The sequence below is a fragment of the Odocoileus virginianus genome, chromosome 7 (assembly GCF_023699985.2).
Source record: "Odocoileus virginianus isolate 20LAN1187 ecotype Illinois chromosome 7, Ovbor_1.2, whole genome shotgun sequence".
NCBI classification, from domain to species: Eukaryota; Metazoa; Chordata; class Mammalia; order Artiodactyla; family Cervidae; genus Odocoileus; species Odocoileus virginianus.
In genome coordinates, this window is record NC_069680.1 from 15,189,766 (window position 1) to 15,214,591 (window position 24,826).

Genomic DNA, 24,826 nt, shown 5'->3' on the forward strand with positions numbered 1-24,826 from the left:
GCAGCACTTTCACAGCATCATCTTTTAGGATTTGAAATAGCTCAAGTGGAATTCCATCACCTCCACTAGCTTTGTTCATAGTGATGTTTCCTAATGCCCACTTGACATCACATTCCAGGATGTCTGGCTCTAGGTGAGTGATCACACCGTCGTAATTATCTGGGTCGTGAAGATCTTTTTTGTACAGTTCTTCTGTGTATTCCTGTCACCTCTTCTTAATATCTTCTGCTTCTGTTAGGTCCATACCATTTCTGTCCTTTATTGAGCCCATCTTTGCATGAAATGTTCCCTTGGCATCTCTAATTTTCTTGAAGAGAGCTCTAATATTTCCCATTCTATTGTTTTCCTCTATTTCTTTGCATTGATCGCTGAGGAAGGGATTCTTATCTCTCCTTGCTATTCTTTGGAACTCTGCATTCAAATGGGTATATCTTTCCTTTTCTCCTTTGCTTTTTGCTTCTCTTCTTTTCACAGCTATTTGTAAGGCCTCCTCAGACAGCCATTTTGCTTTTTGGCATTTCTTTTTCTTGGGGTTGGTCTTGACCCCTCTCTCCTGTACAGTGTCATGAACCCCCATCCATAGTTCATCAGGCACTCTGTCTATCAGATCTAGTCCGTTAAATCTGTTTCTCACTTCCACTGTATCATTGTAAAGGATTTGATTTAGGTCATACCTGAATGGTCTAGTGGTTTTCCCCATTTTCTTCAATTTAAGTCTGAACCTTAGTTTAGTTTAATTTAATATGAACTTTAGTTTCCTCATTTTTGATTACCCTGATGAGCTCATGAGAGGATTGGGTGAAGTAATAGATCTTTTTAAAGTTTTTATGTTATACTAGAACATAATTGGTTAGCCATGTTGTAATAGTTTCAAGTGTACAGCCAAGTGTTTCAGTTAGACATATGCAAGTATCTATTCTTTTTTCAAAGTTTTGTCCCCCATTTAGGTTGTATATGATACCGAGTAGAGTTACCTGTGCTATGGGCTTCCCTGGTGGCTTAGCTGATTAAGAGTCTGCCTACAATGCGGGAGACCTGGGTTCAATCCCTGGGTTGGGAAGATCCCCTGGAGAAGGGAAAGGCTACCCACTCCAGTATCCTAGCCTGGAGAATTTCACAGACTGTATAGTCCACGGGGTCACAAAGTGTCAGACATGACTGAGCGACTTTTACACACACACACACCTGTGCTATACAGTAGGTCCTTGTCAGTTATCCATTTTACACAGAACAGTGTGTAATAATGGCAGTTTTATAATAAGGAACTACTGTGTCAGTCAAGGAATCATGACTTCTATTGAATGAATGCTATGTAAACTCAAAGAAACAAACTGATGCTGCTATGGAGCCCAGAGGAACAAATAAAAGCCTTCACTGTCTTCAAGAACACCCAGAGCAAGTACAACGTGTTCACTGCTAACACCAGGTAATACCTCTTTTCGCTTATATCTTATAGGCATTAAGCCAGAGGATCTTTGGTCTAAATTAGCGTCCAAGAAAAATACAGCGTGAGCTACTTAGGTAATGTTAAAATTCCCAGAAGAAATATTTAAAAATTAAAAGAAGCAAATAAGATTGATTACTTAGTTTATTCAAAATGTTATAAATTCAACACATACTCCATATTTTAAAATTCGAGATTTTATGTTATTTGCTTCATACCAAGTCTTCAAAATTTAGTGTATTTTGTACTTAAGCACATCCTAATGTAGACTTTCTTTGTTTCAAGTACTCAGTAGCCACGCATAGAGACTGCTTACAGTATTGGACAGTCCACATCCGAACCTTCCCTCTAATCAGCTGGGAAATAGAGATGTTTCTTCCTATGAGGCTGTTGGTTCTGGGAATCCAGAGCCAGAGCCTCTCTGAGGACCTTCTCACTGTGCATCTGACTCTTAATTGCTCTTGCCCATAAAGGAGCAAGTTGTCTGTGTCACTGAGTCCCAACCTTATTGACATGACCCTGAGAATAACAGTGTTTATATGACGCATGGAATCCCCTAGGTGGGGCGGTACAGTGTGTACTGGTGTGCTATGGTTTGCCAGTTGGGAAGCTCAGATCCAAACTTGCAAGGCAATCTGCACCCTGAGGTTTGTCTGGGGGAGGGAGGCAAGCTTTTTATTGCAATCTGTGCAAACATCCTTCTTATTGATCAAGTGCTCATGCTTAAGTAACACCTCCTCCCCACAAAGAATGAGCAAGTGGCCTCATGAGCTCAGGCACCCAGGCTGTTGCCGTCAGCAACTGGAGTTGAGCAAAGCAAGCTCCTCCAGCCGCTGAACCTTGGGGTCAGCTTCTCCCATGTGGTTGACAGTGGGGCCCAGAAAAGCACTGTGGCCACTCCCAGCAAAGCAGACAACAAAGCAGAAAGAGCTGGGGATTGCACAGCCAAAAGACCTGACCCGCTGACACCCCCCACCCTGTACCAGCCCAGCCCACCTTCAGCTGAGTGAAGCAAGGCTCTGTGTGGGAAGTGAACTCAGCCTCAGCAAGCACGTCCAGGCAGGTGGGAAGCCCTTCAGAGGAGGGGGAAGGGAGCCGTGGTTCCACGGCTGACTGGAGGTTCCTCCTCCTGCCCCCAATCCCTCCCAGCATCAGGGTCTTTTCCAATGAGTCAACTCTTCGCATCAGGTGACCAAAGTATTACAGTTTCAGCTTCAACATCAGTCCTTCCAATGAACATTCAGGACTGATTTCCTTTAGGATGGACTGGTTGTATCTCCTTGCAGTCCAAGGGACTCTCAAGAGTCTTCGCCAACACCATGGAATGAGTACATGGAATGAGTCATCCTCAATCAATGTACTTGGGCTATGGACTCAAGACTACCTGAACTCAAAATCTGCCTTTAAGACTTTCCCAACTCTTAGCCACGTGCCCTGGGTGAGTTAACTTGACCTCCCTTAGTCTTCCCTCTTCTGCAAAATGATAACAACCTCTTCATTGGACTGCTGTAAGATGAAATGAAGTACTGCAGACAGTTCAGCCCAGTGGGGCCCCATGGGAAGTGCTCAACAATATTCACAATCATCTCAAAGGCCTTCGGAACGGAGCTGGCCTGGGAACCTAGGAGCGCTCGCCTGAAGGTGCACTCTGAGTGCCATTAACCTTTTGGAACATCAGATAACCAAGGAAAAGGTGGGTATGGAATTCTGATAATCAGAAGTCAATCAGGGCAACTTTGTCGAGTTGAGGGAACTTTGTCCCTTCCTTTTCACATCTCAGTGGAAGGGAAAACTTTGAAGTCAGCTCTGCCATGTAGGAAGCTAAAGGTCAATCCGTCACAGCTTACATTTCACCTACTTTGTACCATCGCACCCTCTGCCCTGTTGTCCAGCTGACTGCTGGGAGGGACACGACATCTCTTTCCTTTCTGATTCATCATTACTGAGTCAACATGAATAGGTTCAGCCTATAGCTCTAGGATTCTTTCCCACTCAAGTATTCTTTGCCTAGAGAATTCCATGGACAGAGGAACGTGGCGGGCTACAGTCCATGGGGTGGCAAGAGCTGGACGTGACTGAGCGACTGAACCACCACCATAGCCCTAGGACTCGCTTGCTTCTCTTTTTTCTTGGGTCATATTGCCTGACTTCTAAAGTCTTGGATTAGCAGTCAAAACAGCCTCAGATCCTTCCTAGACAAGTGTTTGCCAGGCGCCACATGTCCCAGCTACTCCACCCGTCCTGTACTGCCCCTTCTCATCTCCAGCTTCCTTCTTCGCCCTCCCTCAGAATGCTGACGGAGAGCATTGTTGAGCAGCTATTCCGGAATATGAACCCAGTGAAGTGTTCTAAAGCAGGGGAGCCAGAGATGCAAGATGACTCACCTATATTCTGAGGGCAGAGGCTTTATTCAAAGGAGAAATTCCACTTTCCTCTAGAGGGACTTAAAATTTCGGTGATGTCTGAAATCTGGAAATACCCCAAAGACCTTTAAATAATATTTGGTTCGCTGACTGATTCACACCTCCCAACCTGCTCTAAAACCTGCCTTGCCACCAAACCTGCTCCCGAAACAAGGTCTCTTTTTCAGGAACAAGCTGTGAACCCCCCAGCTTTGCAAAATAGCCCAAAAATACTTTTTAAAAACATGCTTGGCCCCACCGTCATCATCATCTTCTTAGGAAGGTAATGTGCCTGCTCTGAGCCTTCTTTTCATCTGTACAAATAACTACCTGGCAGATTTACTGTGAGGGCCAAATGAAGTCCTTGTTATGGAGCTTGGCTCCTGGTGGCCCCTGAACGTGGTGTCCCTCCTTATCCTTCACGGGTTTGATAAGAGTTAGTCTGGAGGTGTTTTATAAATTGAGAGGCGCTATATAAATGCAGATGCATTTATATGATGCATTGTAAAGTTGGCCTGCTGAGAAGGTCTGGCTTTCCCCACTTTAAAAATACAGGAAACTTGGTTTCTTCTTCCAACGACCTGCCAGCCCTATCACATAAGGTATCTTGGCTGTTTCCAGACTGTGTTACAAAACTCTGGAATGTTGGCTTCTGGTCTTCTGGAACTGTTGTAAATGAGATGTGTGGTTTCTTTGTCCCTACAAAAGGGGAAAGAGGGTACACCACTCCCCTCCCACTGAGCAGAGCAGCCAGAGTGTGTCAGAAATACAGCTATTGGGTCAGATGCCTTACCTCAGACAACTAACCCATGAAAGACATAAAACAATGAAGATTTGCACTTTTTAGAGGCAATGGGATGCCTGGACCAGCAAGGGGCTTGGTTTTTATTGATTTCTCAATGCAAATGGCTATATGAAGGGAGACATGGAGGATGTTGCAAAGCATTATCGAACACGTGGGTTTTTGAAGATAGAGGCTGTAGGAAACCATAGTCGATCTGGAAACAGTGTGGCCTGCTAGGCAGTGGAAGCCTGGGTTCGGGACTCCCCTCTCCTTCTAAACTGATGACTCACCCTAGCTGGCTGCTTCACCTTTCCAGGTCTCAGGTGCCCTGGAGAATAAAGTTATGGTTGTTAGATCATACTCATACCCACATGGGTCATCCAGCTGGGATGCCAGCACTGATTTACATAAAGAAGAGTGAGAGGCAATACTTCCTGCTGGTGTCAAAGGACCCTCCTGGTCTTGGCTCCTCTCTGGTCTTGGGTGTCACCTCTCTTCTAGGGCACGTCATGAGTTCCACTCTGCATCAAGTTGTCCTCCCAATTATAGGGTCACCAGAGCCAAAATGACCCTATGCAGTCCAGTAGTTGAGACTTTTTAACAGTCCAGTAGTTGAGACCATGGGAGATGGGGTGGCTGCTCAGAGCAGTGGTGGTCCAGGTGTGTCCCCAAACCAGCAGCCTCCACATCACCTGGAATTGTTAGTGATGCAGATTCTAGGGCCCTGACCCAGGCCCTGACCCACTGAGTCAGAAATGCCAGCATGGGCCCAGCCATCAACATAACAAGCTCTCCAGGGAACTGTATGGCTCCCTGGAGTATGAGAACCACTCAGAGCATCATGCTTTCCAGCAAGTGTGATGTCAGGAGGTGTTCAGTCGGTTGCTAATTAACACAAGTTGACATCACCCCCATCACCCCAGCTCCCATTGAACTGTATCTTTCTCTAAGCTACCTCTTAGAAGACTTTTTGTTTCTGGTCCTAGGGCAGGCTTAGGGCTGCGGGGCAAGAAGTGAGTCTGTGGAGTTAATGTGCCGACAGCCTGGATGAGATTCTGGCCATCTAAGACCTCTTACTGTTAATGAGGACTTGACGACTCCTCCAGGCTGAGTCAGCAGGAAGTGCTGCTGGCTTCTGATTTAGATATTGGTCACCTAACTAAATTCAGTGAGAAGAAACCTAATGCAGCATTTCCCCGAATTTCTGCAGGCCTGATACTCAGAAAGCGTTCAAGTATTTGAGGTCTGCTAGTGGTGAAACGAACATTTAGCAACCAAGCTGCACCATGCAAAGGCTCTGTGGTGGTGGTCTGTGGCTCTGGGTCAGGTCTGGCCATGACTGCTAACCAACTGCATGATGGTGGGTGATTTTTTTCACCTGAAAAGGCCTCATCGGCCTCACCTATAAAATAGAAATCACTCTCCAGAGTTGCTTGCGTGCCCATCCAGCATTTTTGCTTAGTGATGATGCCTTGCAGTCTCAAAGATTTTGGACTGGAGACTGGTAACTAGTGACTTTAAAATGGAAATAGAGAGGAGGATAGGCTGAACTGTGATGCCTTAGCAACCCTGCTTCTTCAGTGCTCGCTCAGCTGTGGGTGGTGCAGGCTATACCCATCATTCTGGGTTCTAAATCCTACCCAGCTATGCCTGTCCCTCTGTCTAGATTCTAGAGTGACTTGTAATTCTAGAGGGGTCCCCAGCCCATTCCAGAAGAAGGCTTATCTCTAAAAGACAGACCTCTGTTTATCCAAATCTTAACATTATAACTGGAGCCAATTAGAGTGGTGTCTCAATTTTCTCTCCCCCTAAAATCAAGGAGCACTTTTGCCCTCTTGTTACTTAGACTTTCCTTTTCCTATCACAATCTCAGGGATTCTGCCCAAAAATGAAGGTGCAAAACTTGGTTTACCTCCTCCCCTTCCCCAAGGTATGGGCTTTATAAAAGGTTTTGCTTGTTAAAAGTTAGCTTTCTGAGCTGAGGACTCTCTCTCTCTCTCTTTCATTCTCTCTCTCTCCTTTTTTTTCTTCCTCTAAAGCCCATTGCATAACAATCTCCTGCTTTAACCTTTTGCCAAATCCTACACTTCTCACTGCCAGGGGTTACTGTGCAAGTGTTTAAATAGGTAACATCTACCTTTGAACATCTATTGCAATAGGTTCAAAGGTTCCAGGATAGCTGGTTAGCTACTCTCAATACGATACACATTGGCTTCAGGTGTGGTCCCGACTCCAGCACTAAGGAAAAGGCAGAGGCTCCTGAATGTGGTGCTGAACCGGCACAGACAGCTGTGAGGGGCACATTTCCTGGAACCCGGAAGTGAGCAGACTCTTACAAGGTAAAAACTGCAATAATGCTACCCGCTCTATAGCTTATATGATATGGGATAGTAGAGATGGGGGTGACAGGGGAGAAGAAGGTTGGGCATGTGCCTATTCTCAGCCTAAGGCTCTTTACAACATGAAATAGCATTTGTTTGCGTAGTGATATTAGCTGACCTGCAAGGGAGGCAAAAAAAAAATCAGCTGCAAAAGGTGGGTGGAGACGCGGAAGGAATCTAAACTGCTAGCAGGAGATGGACTTGGAAGAGAGAGTGGTTGATTTCACTAAGTGCAAATAAAACAGACTTAAAAGCCTTAAGGGTTATAGCCAAAGCCAAGATGTGAGTCTCCTTCATCTTCCATTCTGAAATGTCTGTATGATTGGAAATGCCATCTGACAGCTGCTGCCCTTCCCATTCGGAAGTGAGCAGGGAAGGAAACCCTTAGCAGACTTGCTATCCAATGCTAGGGTCTGTACTAGATGTGTGATATACACTGGCTCATTACCTCCTGTAAGGTAAGGGGTATTATTCCCATTATCACAGGTAAATAATGTGCCTCTGGGCTCTTAAAGAGCACAGCCTGGGCTCCATAGCTGAGGCGATGGGGCAAGAATCTGAGTCCCAATCGGTACGCTAACTGATGCAGAATTCTTGAGTGCTGTGAAGACTGTCCATCATTCCCTCAAAATTCAGCAGTGTCCCTGGTGTGTGTAGGATTGAACAAGGATGCACCTCCAGGTGCTAGAGCTTTAGAACCACCCTGACTCTTCCAAACTTGACAGCGTTTGATCCTGGAGGAAACCATCTTCTCCTGGCCCTAAGCTCTTCATCTGGTTGGTAAAAGAAGATAGCACCCAGGGAAAAGCCCAGCAGCATGAGAATGGCTGAGACTCAACACCCACTCTGCCATCCTCTGCTCTTCACTGGAGGGAGCTGCCCCTGGGGAAATGAGCTCGGAAACTTAGCAAAGACAAATGTTCCTCCAGCCAAGAGATGAACCCAAAGATGGAAAGGCGGGCGGAGGAGGGGCACCCTCATCCTAACCTACTTCAGCCTTCTTCCATGTCTAAAGTGGGATCCCGAGGGGTCAAGGGATCAGCTCTTATGTTCCCTGAGACTGAGATATAGCTTACTCTGGTTTTTATCGTTGGAGGCTTTGAGGAACTCCTCTGTGTAGAGAAGGAATCCTAATACATCTCTAGTGAAGACCTGAGCTCTTGTTGGATTTACATTGCGCCTTCTTAAAGGGACTGAGGCTAGGGAAAGTGCTGCTTAATTCTGGGGTGTCTCAGGTGGTGGGGAGAGGTGGGGTTGGGAAGAGGTAGGAGAATTCATTTTTTCTGCCTTCAAATCTGAGAATAGAAACTCCCATGCCCTTCTGAGGCCACAGCCATAGATGAATCCGATGAGACTACTATGGGTCCTGATGCCCTGTCCTCAAGACCCTTTCAAGGTGTCTTCACATTCAAAGCAATTTTTATAATAATTGTTATTGTTTAGTCACTAAATTATGTCCAACTCTTTTTCAACCCCATGGACTATAGCCCACCAGTATCCTCTGTCCTTGGGATTTCCCAGGCAAGAATACTAGAATGAGTTGCCATTTCCTCCTCCAGGGGATCTTCCCAACCTAGGAATCCAACCTGTGTCTCCTGCATTGCAGGCAGATTCTTTACCAGTGAGCCACCAGGGAAGCCCCTTTTATAATAATATCAAGAAGTAGTTTGCCTTTTCACTGTCGCTGTCTCACGAGTGCACAGTGAAGTTTTTCAGAGGCTCCTGCGAGATGCAGGATCAGTCTGACAGCTAATGTGGCATATGTGCTTGTGGATTCCTGATTTTACAATTTCTCAGATTTCATCTGGGAGGTGAGGGTGCCAGCAGCAGACATTTTTAATTAAACATTGGAGTTCTGAAGAGGATGTGTCAGAGGAAACAAATAAACTCTCCGTGGCTGTCCCTGAGGTTCCTGACATGCTCGTCTTGCTGGCTTTTTCCGCACAGCTCCAGGATCTGAGGCAGGCAAGCGGGGACTGGGGAGAGGCGACAGTGTGCATGGCTGGCCAGCAGAGCTGGCCTCCAGGTTTCCCCACGGTCCTGGGAAGGATGTGAGGGCCGAGGTGCCCTGTGGTTGGACCACATTGTCCCGGGAATCCAGCAGCGGTCTCACCTTTCTGACAAGGGGTGGTCTGCGAGGGGCACCTCCATCATCTCCGTCTGGTTCTCCCTCGTCAGGCAGACAGAGCGTGAGTTCTGTGAGTGCAGGCTGGCTGCTTTATCAGCCCTCATGGACTGCCAGTAAAGGCTCTGAAACCCAGCCAGGGGAGCTTTGGCGGCTTTTCTCCTTCTGATCAGAACACTTCCACTTTCTGTTGTGAAAGAAAAACCAGGAAGTGAGGTCCCCGAGCACGTTAGAAGCCCGCGGTAGCCTGACTCCTGGCTCAGGGCAGCTCAGACTCGGGGCTGACGGCTTGGAACCAGAGATCCTCAGCCTGCAGGGATGCTCTGAAGCCCCCCTGACCCTGGAGGAGCTGGGGTGAGGGGTGAGGACTCACGGGACTCAGAACCAGGAGGCTCCATTCCCTGGGAGCACCAAGAGATGTGGTCCCTTCACAGGGTAAGGGGGCAGCTGGAGGTGTATTTAGCAAGGGGTCTTGTGGGTGTGGGGGCAGAAGCCTGGGGGGGCATCCTGACCCCCAGCTCTGGAGAGCTCAGAACTTCCTGTTCCAAGCACGTGTTGGCACTTGCTTTCTCTGCGGTCTCTGAAGGACTTTTTAAACCCTCTTCATCAGGAAGGTCAAGGGGGAGAAGGAATGTGGAGCAGGAATTGGTTTTCTTTTCTCCTGCCTCTCTTGGGAAAGGGAACCACACCCCAGACCCCTTTTTGAGGGCCTGAGGCTCTGCCTATAGCTCGTCTGGGCTTTACTGGGAGGGGAGAAGGGCACTACTGAGTCATGTTTGACTCTTTGTGACCCCATAGCATGCCAGGTCCCTCAGTCCCTGGAACTTCCCAGGTAAGAATGCTGGAGTGGTTGTCATTTCCTTCTCCAAGGGATCTTCCCGACCTAGGGATCTGGGCTGGAGGGTGCCCTCGATTTTCCTGATGGATTTTGAGTCCTTCCAAGGGGAAGATCTGCTAGATGTATGATGGATGGAATGAATGCTTTCTGGATGAAGCTGGGTCTGTTTTAAGGGGTAGGGCCACAAGTTGGCCTTCAAGGGGTGAGTGTTGGGAAGGGATTCCATGATTGGGGCTTACTGCCTTCTGTGGGTATCCGTCTTTTTGGTGATTTGAAAAGCAGGATTGAATCTAAACTCTGATTTATAGGTAATTTGTAGTCTTCAAAAGTAATAGAATTAAGCTAAATTTAATTTAATTTAAAAATAAAAGATTGATTCAGTTAAAAACTTTTAAAAAGGACTTATTGGTTTGGTGATACTGCCCTCTATATTACAGCATGGGAATTACTTCATGGTTGTTCCCTCCAGTTGATAAATATCTGAGGTTGAACACTGACGTGTCTTGGAAGAGATGTATAATATCTTGTAAATATCACTTATGCAGTTGGCACAAAAAAAGGAACAAAACTAGAAATAAAACAAGAGTCACAAATAATTATAGAACAGACAGGCAATACTGCTAAGTAAAGTAGATGATACGAAATAAGATGCAGGTCGTGTGGGGGAAGTCTGACAGAATGCAAGGCAGGCACATCCCAGATAAACATAGTCCAATTCAATCCCTAGGTCAGGAAGATCTCCTGGAGAAGGAAATGGCCACCCACTCCAGTATTCTTGCCTGTAAAATCCCATGGATGGAGGAGCCTAGTAGGCTACACTCCATGGGGTGGCAAAGAGTCAAACATTACTGAGCAACTTCACTCACTCAATGTAACATTGTTTTTGGTTTTTGTTTTTTCTAAACATTATCCAGACCAAACAGGATGCTTCAGCCAAGTGTATTTGTTGAGGTCCTGACCTAAAATAACCTTTTCTCCAAGTCATATTCTAACTCTCTGGGGGCAATGACGCCTAAAATAATATCAGTGTATCATTGAATGCCTAAATGCTAAACATGTAATGGGGGCTCCAGATACGAGAAGTAGGCTGGAGGTTAGGGAAGGAGAAAGTATGTGGAAACGAAGCAGGAGAGGGAATAGGAAGCCAGTTAAGCGCCAGATCATCATGGGTACTCTGACATTAACTAAGACAATATTAGGAGATAGGTGGTGAAGAGAGTAGGCTCAGAGAGGTGAAGCCAGTTGTCAACTGGAATTGAAGCTACAGTCCGTGTGATGCTAAAAGACATGTTCCATCCACCTCTGTGTAGAGTTAGCCTTACTTTGCATTTCCTAGATAGTTTCATTTGTAAAAAGATTCTTATGTATGGTGACCTAGGTGGTAGGTAGGTAGGTAGATAGGTAGATATTGACTTCATATATCTATGAGAGACTTTTTAGGTTGATATTTTTCTAGAATGCAAATAATACAGCTATCATTCATTGACTATTTACTGTGGGGGCAGTGCTGTGTTTATTGTTTTATGGGGCTTTCATCTCTTGATCTTCAAAAACAGTCCTATGATAGGTAGGTATGGTTTTTTGTAGATGGGGAAACCAAGACTGGGAAACAAACTGGATACAGTATGAAAAGACTGGAGTGGAATCTGGCTCATTTAGTTCTGAGGGCAAACTCTGTCTCCATTTCTGACGAGTCTAGTTTAGTGCATGGACCTAAGAATAACAAACTAGGAGAAATTTCTTTTTTGCAAATCCTCCCACTTCACCTCCATGGAAATTGAAAGCAGATCGATCTGTGGTTGCCAGGGATGGGGAGGAAAGAAGAGTAACTGCTTAATGGGGAGAGGATTTCCTTTGGGGATGACGAAAGTGTTTTGAATGTAAATAGAGGTGGTTGTACAACATTATGAATGTACTAAGTGCCCACTGAATTTTTACCTTTAAGTGGTTCATTTTATGAAGTTACATGATTGTGAAAGTGAAGTTGCTCAGTCGTATCCGACTCTTTGCGACCCCGTGGACTGTAGCCTACCAGGCTCCTCCGTCCATGGGATTCTCCAGGGAAGAATACTGGAGTGGGTTGCCATTTCCTTCTCCAGGGGATCTTCCCAACCTAGGGATCAAAGCTGGGTCTCCCACATTGCAGGCAGATGCTTTAACCTCTGAGCCACCTCCCTCCCTCCCGCGCCCCCCGCCCCCACCCAGCCAAAAAAAAAAAAACAAAAAAAACTCCCACTTCTTGGCAGGTGAATTCCTAAACCAGGATTTGGAGATTTTTCAGAAACCAGGAATGTGATTTCTGTTTATGTCTGTCTCATATGCCTGGCCAGCAGATGAACTGACTCCCATCTGATATGTGACCTCAGATGACCCATGTCTGGACACATCCTGCCAGGGTGACGTGTCTCCAGCAGCCTTGAGATCAGCCATCGCTTTTACTCTCGCTGCACCCTGCTGTAAACATATCCTGGTCTATTTCTTCCCCCGTATAACTGTGCATCCTGAGATCAGAAATGCACTTCTCATTCCTCCCCTGGCACAGAGCCTGGTATTTCCCAGGCTCTTAATTCATGTCATTAAGATAAATAAGAACTTTGGAGCTCAGAAGTTTAGGCAGCCCTTGGACTGCTGTTGCCAGGCCATGGTACCCACCCTCTGTTGGGGAATTGGTCGTAGATCTCTGGGTCTGTCCATGGGTCATTCTACTCTAAGAGGTTGAGGTGGCTGTGGGAGGATGCAGGAGTTTCACAAGGTTGAGGGAGACCACATGGTCTCCAATTAGAAATCCTCTGTTTGAATGCAAATGAGGAGATGGTAAGACATTTGCATATAAGTCGAAGGGCAGTTACAGTACAAAGTCCACAACCAACTTTTCACTTTGGGGACATCTCAAAATAGAACATCTGATACTGACAAGGAGTTGGAAGTCAAGGTAAGTGGAAGAGGGAAAAAGGAAGCCTATCTTCACTGAGGGCTTCCCATGTGCCAGACAGTGTACTGGAAGGTTCATCCAAAGCAAGGATATTAACCTGCCCCTTCTGGAGTGCATGGAGGGAAACTGATGCTCAGTGACATTAAGTAACTGTCAAACTAGGAGAAATCAAACAGGGCCACCTATCTGGTAGATGGTAGTGCTGATACTCAGGTACCTGGAAAGGATAGGGCCTTAAAAGTTTACCGCTGGAGCTGAGACTTTGGGGAATAAAGCTTGTTGTTTGCACATTGCCTTTTCATACTGTTCGTGGGGTTCTCAAGGCAAGAATGCTGAAGTGGTTTGCCATTCCATTCACCAGCAGACCATGTTTTGTCAGAACTCTCCACCATGACCCGTCTGTCTTGGGTGACCCTACATGGCTTGGCTCATAATTTCATTGAGTTAGGCCAGGCTGTGGTCCATGTGATCAGTTTGGTTAGTTTTTCTGTGATTGTGACTTTCTTTCTGTCTGCCCTCTGATGGATGAGAATAAGAGGCTTGTGCAAGCTTCTTGATGGGAGGGACTGGCTGTGGGGAAAACTGGGTCTTGTTCTGGTGGGCAAGGACAGACTTGGTACGTTTTTAATCCAATTATCTGCTGCTGGGTGAAGTTGTGTTCCCTCCCTGTGGTGTGGCCTGAGGCCACTTGCGCATTGAGTCTGGTGAGCCCTGACCTTTGGCCCAACCAATAGTGTGAAGACTAATTCTGCAAAGAGGCCTCTTTCCCAACCTCTTGCATCAGCCTGTCTTTATCCTGGCCTGCAGTGACTTAGTCCTAGCACTTTGTCAAGCCTATCTATGTACAGGCTCTTATCAACTCCAGTGGATGGTACTGGCTCTGCTGACTTCCATGCTCTCATAATTCACTTGGTCAGCAATAAGCTTGGAAGGCCTTTGGAAATGTTTAATGAAGCAAGGCTTTCCTTGGGGTTGGGCTGCTGGACTGTGACTTGTTGGAAGTGCAGTTGTAGATCAAAGCTGACTGAGTTTATCTGAGATCCAGTGGAATTTGTCACCGCCTGTCACCAGGTTATGAATGGCTCAGCAACTATTCTATACTATCCCTGTGGACTGAGGTGAGATGATTTTGGCATTTGACTTACTGAGGGCTTTCCTGGTAAATTCTACCCAACCCAGCTGGCCAAGGTTGGCACCCCAAGGCTCTCTGGTGTTCGGGAACTGAACACTGTGCTGCAGTGTCTATACCAGGCTCCACCGTCTTATTCAGTCATTTGGAAGTCTTTTCTTTTTCCCTCTTAACTAAAGGCAGATCCTCTACCCCCATCAGAAGTGCCTCTTCACCATTTCCCTTCATCCACCATTTCCCCTCATGCTTGTCCTGCTCTTGTGTCTCCAACCATGCCCCACCTCTTACCCAACATCTGGGTATTCCTCTTCCTCTCTTCCCGGAGGTTTATCCTGCCTAATGTGGTGACCACTTTTGCCATGGAAGAGTGGATGGAGAGACACAGACAACAGTGGAGAAAGATGGTTTGGCGACAGTGACCCTGGTTGGGTTCATAGTTGGGGTCTTAGCAGCCATGGGCTTCCTTTGTGGGGTGCTCATCCTTGATTGACCCTGGACAAAAGGCTATTGGCAATAAAGCCAGGGGATCAAGGACTACACATCCTTGAGGAGCTAGTGCTCTTTGGAGGTACCTCCACCGTCTTCAGTCTACACTGGCTTCTCCTTCAAATTCATTAGCTCATCTTCCACACTGCATCCTTCTATAAGTGCTTTTAGTGTTTGATGGACCCTTAAATCCCCAGAGGGCAGGAGCTGGGTCTTCTAAGTGTTTGGCCCTCTGCACATGGCGCAATGCTGAATACACACACACCAGTGTATACAAACAAGATCTTAGCTTGCCTTATTCAAAAGAAATGATATGTAAATTTAAAGCACAGAGGATAAATGTATCTCTTGCCACACACACACTTTGTCCAGCCCAGCAGATGCTCCCAGAGCTGGGGTACATTTCACAGCACAGTTGTTTCCCGCCTGGGGAAGTGGCTTTATCCCCTGATGGACAGGAACTCTGAATGTACTTTCCCCATTGCTGAACCTACTGCCTGGCAAACAGTAAGTACTTGTTTATTTGAATACTTGCAGGATGAATGAAGCTTGACCTCACTCAGGTCAGGCTGTTGAGTGTTGCCCTTTCTATGGCAGGAAGTCCCAGATGTGGCATTTCTGAAGAGGGCTAGACGACTCTGCCCCCATCCCTACCTGCACTCCCTGCCCCACTGGGCGTAGGCGCACGTCATGCTCATTGCAGAGTTGAATTTTGCAAACTCTTTCCTTCCCCAGACCACCCCCCTCAACCCTGCCCTTCTCTAAACATGTGATAATGGTGAGTGAAAGGGGAGGATGACTCTCTGGCGCTCTGGGCTAAGACAGTCTCCACCTAGGGGTGCTTGCAGTCCAAATTGCCTCCTGAGCCCCAGGAAACATGCAAGACCCAAACCCAAGGACTGAGCAGATTCAACTCCAATACCATAGCTTTTCTTGTGCCATTTGGCAGCAGAGACATCTCCAGTGTGTATACATCGCAACCCTAAGGATTTGTTTACAGTTAGTGGGCCATGGGACCTGTCCCAAGGCCAGCCCTCCCCTTCTCTCTGCCAGCTGCCCGACAAACTGGAACTGTTGGGTATGGCCCGGGAACTGGGCTAGGAACAGCAAGGTCTGGGAGACTGGTATATCTGTCCTGTTTTAATTATTTTAATTAGAATCTTTCCATGGCTGGAAATGACTTCTTCACTATCCTTGGGGTTTTAACAGGGACCCCATTTGGTAATGGTGTCTTCCTGCTTGGCCCCACGTGAATAATCCTGTGGAAGGGAGAAAGAGGCCCTTGCCCGTCTGCCTGGGGACATCCCAGGCAGTGTGTATTTTAGAGTGCCCTGGGTGTCAGGTCCCCAGGTGAGAAGAGCCCCTGAGGTTTGGAAACCCAGCCCTGTGTGGTGGAGAAGGCTAGAGGCTAGAGCCAGGCAGTGGCCTGGGCACCTGGGCGCTGGTGAGTGGCTGGGAAGTTATCTGTAGTCTTGTAGTCAGGATGTTACGCCAGCCTCTGTTTTCAGCAACTGATGAGAATGATGAAAGATGCAATTTCATGTACCCTTTGGCCCCGTGACTCAAACTTCACCTTTGGTTTCTTATCTGCTAAGGGCATTGATCTGGTTACTCTCGGAGCTGCTGTCCAGACTGGCGGGTGAAAGGAGCGTGGGCAACAGGCTGCTGATGAAACGTGGCTTTAGTGGTGAGGGAGGCTTCATTCTAGAAATGAGGCTGAGGCTATATTCTCAGGCGTAGTCACATGAAAGGTCTCCAGCCAACGTGGTGGAAATTTCTAAGTCAGCTGCCTGAGTTGGAGGTGGGATAATACAGAGTTGTTCACTTTAAGTTTTTGTTTTGCTTTTAAGGTGTGACCGATACAGATTAAATGATATATCGCCTCAAGTGCTATGTTCCCAGTGAGACCTACTCTAACCTCCCTAATTAAAACTCAGCCCACTGCTGTCCCCTCATTCCTCTTTCCCTACTCTAGTTTTATTTTAACTTTTTATTTGGTATTGGGGTATAGCCAATTAGCAGTGTTGTGATAGTTTTCAGATGAACAGCAAAGGGACTCTGCCATACATATGCATGCACCCATTTCCCCCCAGACTCTCCTGCCATCCAGGCTGCCGTATAACAGTGAGCAGTTTCCATGACCTACTGGGGTTGTATTTTACTGGGGAGCTCAACAGCAAACCTGAACAAGAATTAGATTATAGAATGCTGTGCAATAAAAACTATCTCCCCAGCACCTGGAATGATGCTAATGATATCTGAGCCACCAAGGAAGTCAGTGATATATAGACAAACCCTTAAGTATCTTGGGCTGAATGACTGAATACTCAGATTTTCTAGAAAATCCATTCATAAAAACTCCTCTTCAGTCTGTCTTTTCCTATGAGGATTATTCTTTCAGGAACACAAAAGCATACACTACATTGCCCAAGCAGTTTTTCCCTTTGTTGTTGTTGTTATTTAGTTGCTCACTCATATCCAACTCTTTGTGACTCCATGGACTGCAGCACACCAGGCTTCCCTGTCCTTCACTATCTCCTGGAGCTTGCCCAAGCTCATGTCCATTGAGTCAGTGATGCCATCAACCATCTTGTCCTCTGTTGTCCTCTTCTCCTGCCTTTAGTCTTTCCCAGCATCAGGGTCTTTTCCCATGAGTCGGCTCTTTGCAGTACTTGGTGATATTTCATGTGTGTGTGTGTGTGTGTGTGTGTGTGTGTGTGTGTGTGTGTGTGAAGTCGCTTCAGTTGTGACCAACTCTTAGTGACCCTATGGTCTATAACCCACCAGGTACTCTATCCACGGAATTCTCCAGGCAAGAATACTGGAGTGGATTGCCATGCCCTCCTCCAGGAGATCTTCCCGACCCAGGGTTAGAACCCGTGTCTCTTTTGTCTCCTGCATTGGCAGGCAGGAGTTTTTTTTACCACTAGTGCCCCCTGGGAAGCCTGATATTTCACATAGTTCTTTCCTTATCAATATATACAGATCTGCTTTATGTGCTTAATGTGCTCAGTTGCTCAGTTGTGTCCAACTCTTCGTGAGCCCACCAGGCTCCTCTGTCCATGGGATTTTCCCAAAAAGAATACTGGAGTGGGTTGCCGTTTCCTCCTTCAGAATTCTCTTTAATACCTGCCAATAATTCTGTTGTATGTAAGTGGTATAATTTATCTGGTTATTCTCCTATCAAGGAAGACTTTTCTGATGTCTGACATTATCAGCAATCCTATAAATTTAATGATGATGAACATAATAGCTAATACCTGAGCCTGTGGGTCAGGCATTGTTCTAGGCACCATACAGGTACATTAACTTCTTTAATCATGAGGATAGCCTTATGAGGGAGATATTAGTATTGCCATTTTATAGACACAAAAATACACAGACGTTATTTACCCTAGGTCACAAAGCTGACCACAAAGATTGGGTGCAACCTGACTCAGAATCCACATTCCTAACCCTTAACTCAAACAGCCACTTAAAGTGATGCGCTTTATTGAACTTAGGTCTTTCTACAAGATAAATTACTAGTCGTGTTCTTAGGTCAAAAGGCACTTAGTTTAAATTGTGGTTTCAGACAATAGACACATCCCTAAGGAGACTGCCCCAAATTTACATCTCGATGATTGATCCTGCATTTAATACTGCTTCATCATTACTAATCTGGGATTTCATTTAGATTTGCATTTTAAAAAACTGTAAGTGAAGTTGAATGTCTTTCCCGGTTTTAAGTAACCTGTTTGTTTTGCTGTGAACTTTCTGGTCATTCCCTTTTGCCCTTGGTTTTACTGGGTTATGTGCTGTTTTTCACTGACTTCTAAGCATTTCTACTGAGGAAATGAGATCTTTGCCTAGCTGGAATATTTGATACTATTCCCAATTTATCTTTGACTTTATCTTTGATATCTTTTCTGCAGGGCAAGTATCTTTTAAAGCTTTGCATAAGCCAACATTTTCCTTGCACAGCTTCTCGGTTTTGTGTCTGTCTTGAGTCTTCTCCATGTCAGGATTATAAAAAACAATTCTCTCACATTTTTTTATCCCCCAGTACTCTCACAGCTTTCAATGTTTTATATCTCGTCTTTGGTCCATCTTCAATGTATTTTCTAAAATAATTAACTTATTTCTGGTTGCGCTGGGTGTTTGTTGCTGCTCACATGCTTTCTCTAGTTGCAGAGACCGAGGGCTACTCTTTCGTTGAGGCACGCAAGCTTCTCACTGCAGTGGCTTCTCTCGTTCCAGATCACAGGCTGGGATCTGCAACAGATAAACTCTGTAGTTGCCACCCTCGGGCTCAGTAGTTGTAGCACATGGGCTTAGTTGTTCTGCAGCATGTGGAAAACGCATGGGGAAAAAGCCAGGGATCGAACCCATGTCCCCTGCATTTACAGGCAGATTCTTATCCACTGTACTACCAGGGAAGTCCTTCCAGTGTATTTTTGTTTTAGGGGTAAGAGAGAAATCAGCTTTAGGTATTCTGTTTGAATGGCTAGTCAGTTGTTTCAACACATTGATTGAAAGTGAAAAAAAATCTATCTTAATTTGGACTGCAATTTAGTATATGATAATAGCATCCACTGAGGGTATTTCAGGATTATCTCGTTACAGAGACTTGTATTGATAACCAAGAGAAAATTTCCATAGTAAGCAAATTTGGTAACGTTTACTTCACTGCTACCCACCCAATTCCTGTTATTTTTCAAAAATTTTCAATTTTTTGTAAGTTTTATTCTTCTGTGTGAGTTTTAACTTATTAGTTTCCCAAGAAAATCTTGTTGGTCTTTATTAGGGTTGCATTAAATGTATAGATATATTTAGTAAGATAGGATCCCTTGACTCTTTCAAGTATATCTTCCCATTTTTTTCAAGGTGTCACTTTGTAAATATAGGTTTTACACATTTATTCTTATATACACTATTGAGAATGGCACCTTTTCCATTATTTTCAAAATATAGGAAAGCTGTTGATTTTCTGGCTATGATTTGATAACTGGCCACCTTACTGAAGTTTTCCCTGATGGCTCAGCAGGTAACAAATCTGCCTGCAATGCAGGAGATGCAGGAGACATGAGTTTGATCCCTGGGTTGGGAAGATCCTTTAGAGGAGGAAATAGCAATCTACTCCAGTATCTTGCCTGAAAAATCCCATGGACAGAGGAACCTGGCGGTCTGTAGTCCAAAGAGTTGGATAAGAGTGACTGCGATGAGATGACACCTTATTGACATATGTCATGGTATCTAATTGCCTCTTATTTCTTTAGAGGAAATTTAGGATTCCCCTCTCAGTTACTTTTTTTAAAATTGGGAAATGTGACAACAAATTTCATCTTGGATATAACTGAATATTGGTCCTTTTGATTTTTGAATGATTTAAAATAGCATAGGTACCTGGATCCTGGATGAAGGATGAGCAAGAAATATTGGTTTTTGTAAAAAAAATAAAAATAATAATGGCATGGATAGTTGAGGTTTACCCTCTTTAAGAACCAATGCTTTTCTGTATCTGCCTTTAAAAATTATTATTATTTAAAAAAATAAAATAAAATAAAAAATAAAAATTATTATTATTTAAAATTATTATTGAAATATAGTTCATTTACAACGTTGTGTTAGTTTCAGGTGTACAGCAAAGTGACTCAGTTATTCATATGTATATAAATATATATATTCTTTTTTACATTCTCTTTCATTATAAGTTATTTTTAGATACTGAGTATAGTTCCCTGTGCTATGTCCTCATTATCAGCTTTTCCTCTGGCTAGATTTGCGAAACAGGTTTGTTGTCTCAAATCATATTATCTTTTATTTTTTAGTAGAAGAAAACTCTATTTGCTACAGAAGAGTAAAGGTATAAGGAAACATGAAAATTCCTTAGTTCTTGACGAAACTGGGTGAAGGATCTTTCAATAGAACACTTATGTGATTCACACTCAATGCATATTAAGGAAAAGTTTATCAGTTCCTCCCAAGTGTACTCATTAGGCTATTGGTTTGTAATGTCCTATTGATCTTTGCCATTATTTTGAAATTTGTCTATACATATTAACTATTCAGTTAAGGAGTGAAATGTTGTTTAGTCGCTAAATCGTGTCTGACTCTTTTGCAACCCTATGGACTATATCCCACTAGGCTCTTCTGTCCATGAGATTTTCCCAGGCAAGAATACTGGAGTGGGTTGCCATTTCCTTCTCCAGGGGATCTTCCCGACCCAGGGATCGAACCCACATCTGCATTAGCAGAGGGATTCCTCACTGCTGAGCCAGCAGAAAAGCCCTTGAGGAATGAAATGAAGCCCTCCTAAACTGGAGGTGGCAGAAATTTAAGGGAAATAATCATGAAGTCTGGGTTAGAACTTAAAGCCCAACCAAGAAAGCAGAACTTTCATATACAGCCTCCTAAATAACACACAGGCCCATCTGGAGTCATTATGAGTTGTGAAGACTTGTAACATAGTCTCTAGGGAGACAGTAAGTAATTCAGGATGGAAGAATGTTGATTAATTGGGTATAAGAACTTGGGGACTTTGGACTCTCTTTTAATGAGCTTCCTATCACCACTGAGTGAGCCCATACATGCAGGAGAGCACAAAAACTAGTTAAACCCAAATGAGTGGGTCACTTTCTAGAAGGCAACTTTTTTTTAAAAGAAGCTTATAATTGCAATATATATCTCATTATTGCATAGAAAAATAACTAGTTCTTCAAGTTTAAAAGCAAAGATAATTCATCTTATTGTCCTTTGAATTCCAGAAATCCAGAGTAACAGAATTACATATTTCTAGGCTGGATTTTTTGCCCACTGAACACTGTACATGACTTCATCTGATAAGATCCATCCTGTAGCTGCCTCTAAACCTGGAGGAATAGACTGACCCTGACTGGCTTTTGATGTGTTAGAAATACATCCTTTCACCATCTGTTATCCCAGAACAAATGCCTTGTCAAAATATTGATTGGAAGTGCATGTCTTAAGATTGTCCAGAGTGATTTTTGATGATCTAAGATTGGAGAGCTTGTGGGTGGGGGAGTTTTATTAAGGGGAAAATGAGTCAACTGAGAGTATGTAGAACAGATAATTCTGAACTAGAAAACTGATCATTTATTCAGTAACCACTCATTGAAAATTTCCTCTGTGCTAAGCATGGTGCTTGGCATCATGATTGGCAGCACTGCAGTGAACAAAAGTCCCCATTCCAATGAAAGCATCACTTTAATAGGGGCAATGGACCAGGACTGTTTAAGATAGCTGACAGTAACATGAAGAAGAGAAAGCAAGGTATATGATAGCCTCTGAGGTCCAATAGGGTGATCCTAGAGAGTCTCTGAGGAAATGACTTGGAGTTGAGATCCTACCTAGAAGCAATACACGACCATTTCAAATCTGCGGGATAGCGTTTCAGGCTAAAAAGAAGAGCAAAGGCAGAGACCCTAGGATTGGAGTAGACTTATGCTTCAAGAGCAGAATACATGGAAGAAAAATAAAATCTTTTAAATGGAAGGAATAATGAGAAGAGAAATATCTGTGGATTATAGGGATAATCTGAGAGACTCATAGCAATAAACATCGTTGACCAAAAACACGAATTTAGAGTAGAAAGGGTCATTTAGGGACTTTATCCAAAGAAAACAAGACTTAAGACATGCTGCCCCAAATCTTCAAAGGAGCAAAACCCAAAGGTAAATATGAGGTGGTCACAACTTAGGTAGCAAGGCTGGTCCTGGGAGCTTGCAAGCAGGTATGAAGGCAGAAGGTGTCCTTCAGTTAGCTTGAAAAGTCAGTATGTCAGGAGCCAGATGAGTAATGTTGGCTCTGGCCATCCAAACCACGGAGGAAAGGAGGGCCCTGGAGAGAATCAGGGGAAGGGCCGAGGACAGATGGGCATCAGAGGGGATGGGGCTGAGGCGTGTCAGTGTTACCACATCAAAAAGCAGAGGAAGCTTTCCACTTGGGGGAAGCCTGTGGCTTGTTTGACCATCTGCAGATAACCTCAAACAGGAACTCCTAGCTACAGCATGACACAGCTCTCCTTCCTCTTTTTTTAATGCTGTGGCACTGCTCCCCACTCCGTTCTTTCCCAACTGGGAGTGACATTAGGGAAGAGGAAATGCTTGCAGGGGTTTCTGTGGAGCGACAGGTCCAGAATTGTAATTCAAGTGACACTGGACACACGACCGGAGAGAGGGTGGCTTTCCCCCTTGTTATTTGAGCACCTCTGGAAATGTTAATAGATTCTAAAGTTTAGAATGGTAACCAGTCCAGTACTGGTATAACCTGAAGGTCTTGCCTTCTTTCAGCTCTTCAGTTTCTCCCATTTAAGCAGTGAGAGAGTTACATGATATGGTTGCAAATTCTCTCTAGTGCCAGCATCCTCAGTTTCAAAATGTGTCTGTGTTGTACATCAAAGAGGAGACTATTAATGTAACGAAATGACAACCTATACATTGGGAGAAAATATTTGAAAATTATATATCTGAAAAGGATCTAGTATCTGTAATATATAAAGAAAGCTTGCAACTCAACAACTAAAGGGCAAATAGCTCAATTTAAAAATAGGCAAATGGCTGAAATAGACATTTCTTCATAGAAGAAATGCAAATGGCAAAAAAAAAAAAAACAGATGAAAAGTTGCTCAACATCATTAGTCATAAGGGAATTGCAAATCAAAACGAAAGTGAGATGCCATTTCACACCCATTACAATGGCTATTATTAAAAAGAGATAGAATAGCAAAAGTTGGTAAGGATGTAAAAAGTTGGAATCCTTTACATTGCTGGTTGAAATATAAAAATGATACAGCTACTATGGAAAACAGTTTGGTGATTCTTCAAAAAGTAAACATAAAATTACCATGTGAACCAGCAATTCCGCTACTACGTATTTACCCCCAAAGAATTGAAAATAGATATTCAAACATGATTTATATACACATCATAGCACTATTCACCATATCCAAATGGTGGAAATAACCCAAATATCTATCAGCTGATGAATGGGGCAGCAAAATGTGGTCTATCCATACACTGGAATTTTATCCAGCCATAAGAAGGAGTGAAATATAATACTAATACATGCTAAATCATAAACATGGATAAACCTTAAAAATATTAAGTGAAAGAGGTTAGACACAAAGGGTCACATATTATCTGATTTCACTTACATGAAATATTCAAAATGGGTAAATACTGAGTTGGCCAAAAAGTTTGTTTGGGTTTTTCCATAACACCTTACTGGAAAACCCAAAGGAACTTCTTGGCCAACCCAATACATGGAAACAGAAAGTAAACTGGTGGTTGCCAAGGGTGGGGGGAAGAGAGAGCAAGAGTGACCGTTTCATGGGTGCGTAGTTTCCGTTGTTTGCAGTGATGAAATTGTTCTGAAAATAACTAGAGATGGTGGTTGCACAACCCTGTGAGTGTATTGAATGCTACTAAATTGTCTATTTTAAAACTGGTTTATTCTACATTATGTGAATTTTACCTCCATTTAAAAAAAATATGGAAGCCAGGGAGAAAGGAACTGAAATTCTGTGTATAGCCTGTGTGGATACCTGATCGGCAATAGCAAACAAAGTGAGTAAGCTATTTCAGCTGGTGAAATAGACTCATCCTTCACTGTTTACTGCAAACAAAGCCCCTTGCCAGTGTAGGCAAGGTAGTGAAGGGGTCAAGCTCATCCCATTTATGGTCAACAGGACAGGTAAAATGAGGGCTCAAGAATTGGTAGATCATGATCCAGATTAAACCCAATGTATGTATTTCCCCCCCCCCATACATATACATGTGTCCATTCTCCCCCCAAACCCCCCTTTTTAAAAAAAATATTTGTTCATTTATTTAATTTGGCTGTGTTGGGTCTTAGCTGCATCAGAGGGGCTTCTCTAGTTCTGGCACATGGGCTTCAGAGCACTCAGGCTCAGTAGTTGCCCTGCGGCATGTGGGATCTTAGTTCCCCCACCAGGGATCAAACCCACATCCCCTACATTGGAAGAGGGATTCTTAACCACGGGACCACCAGGGAAATCCCCAGATACGTTATCATTTATCCCATGCCAGACCTTTATTCATTAAACCAGAAGTTAAAATTGAGCTTTCATAAAGATCCAGTGTTCCAGGTTTTCTAGAGAAAAGCAATCTGACCTTCCAGTGACCCTGGTCTCACATTACTACAAGGTAAGAATCAGCCAGGCTGGACAGAGAGTGCCACCGTTAGACTGGCCAAGGGCTGTCTCTCTCCTCCCTTCATGTTATCTGCCAGAAAGTTCACCCCTGTCTTCCCCATCCCACTGTGGCACATTTCACCTTTAATCCT

At 44.3% G+C, this 24,826-nt stretch overlaps 1 protein-coding gene across 3 annotated transcripts in view; it reads left to right on the plus strand.

Moving 5' to 3' along the window:
• The first annotated feature begins 6,789 nt into the window (after window positions 1-6,789).
• ACSL5 (acyl-CoA synthetase long chain family member 5) overlaps window positions 6,790-24,826 on the plus strand; it is a 50,565-nt gene continuing 32,528 nt past the window's right edge. Inside the window, exon 1 of one of the 3 annotated variants that reach the window (XM_070470161.1) lies at window positions 6,790-6,969. Coding sequence is in view for 1 of the 3 variants with exons in the window: in XM_070470164.1 (XP_070326265.1) it covers window positions 9,554-9,571 (18 nt within the window). In the remaining 2 variants the exon portion in view is untranslated. Of the gene's footprint in view, window positions 6,970-9,351; window positions 9,572-24,826 lie in introns of those variants that run through there. The other 2 variants (XM_070470162.1, XM_070470164.1) reach the window with 2 other exon arrangements.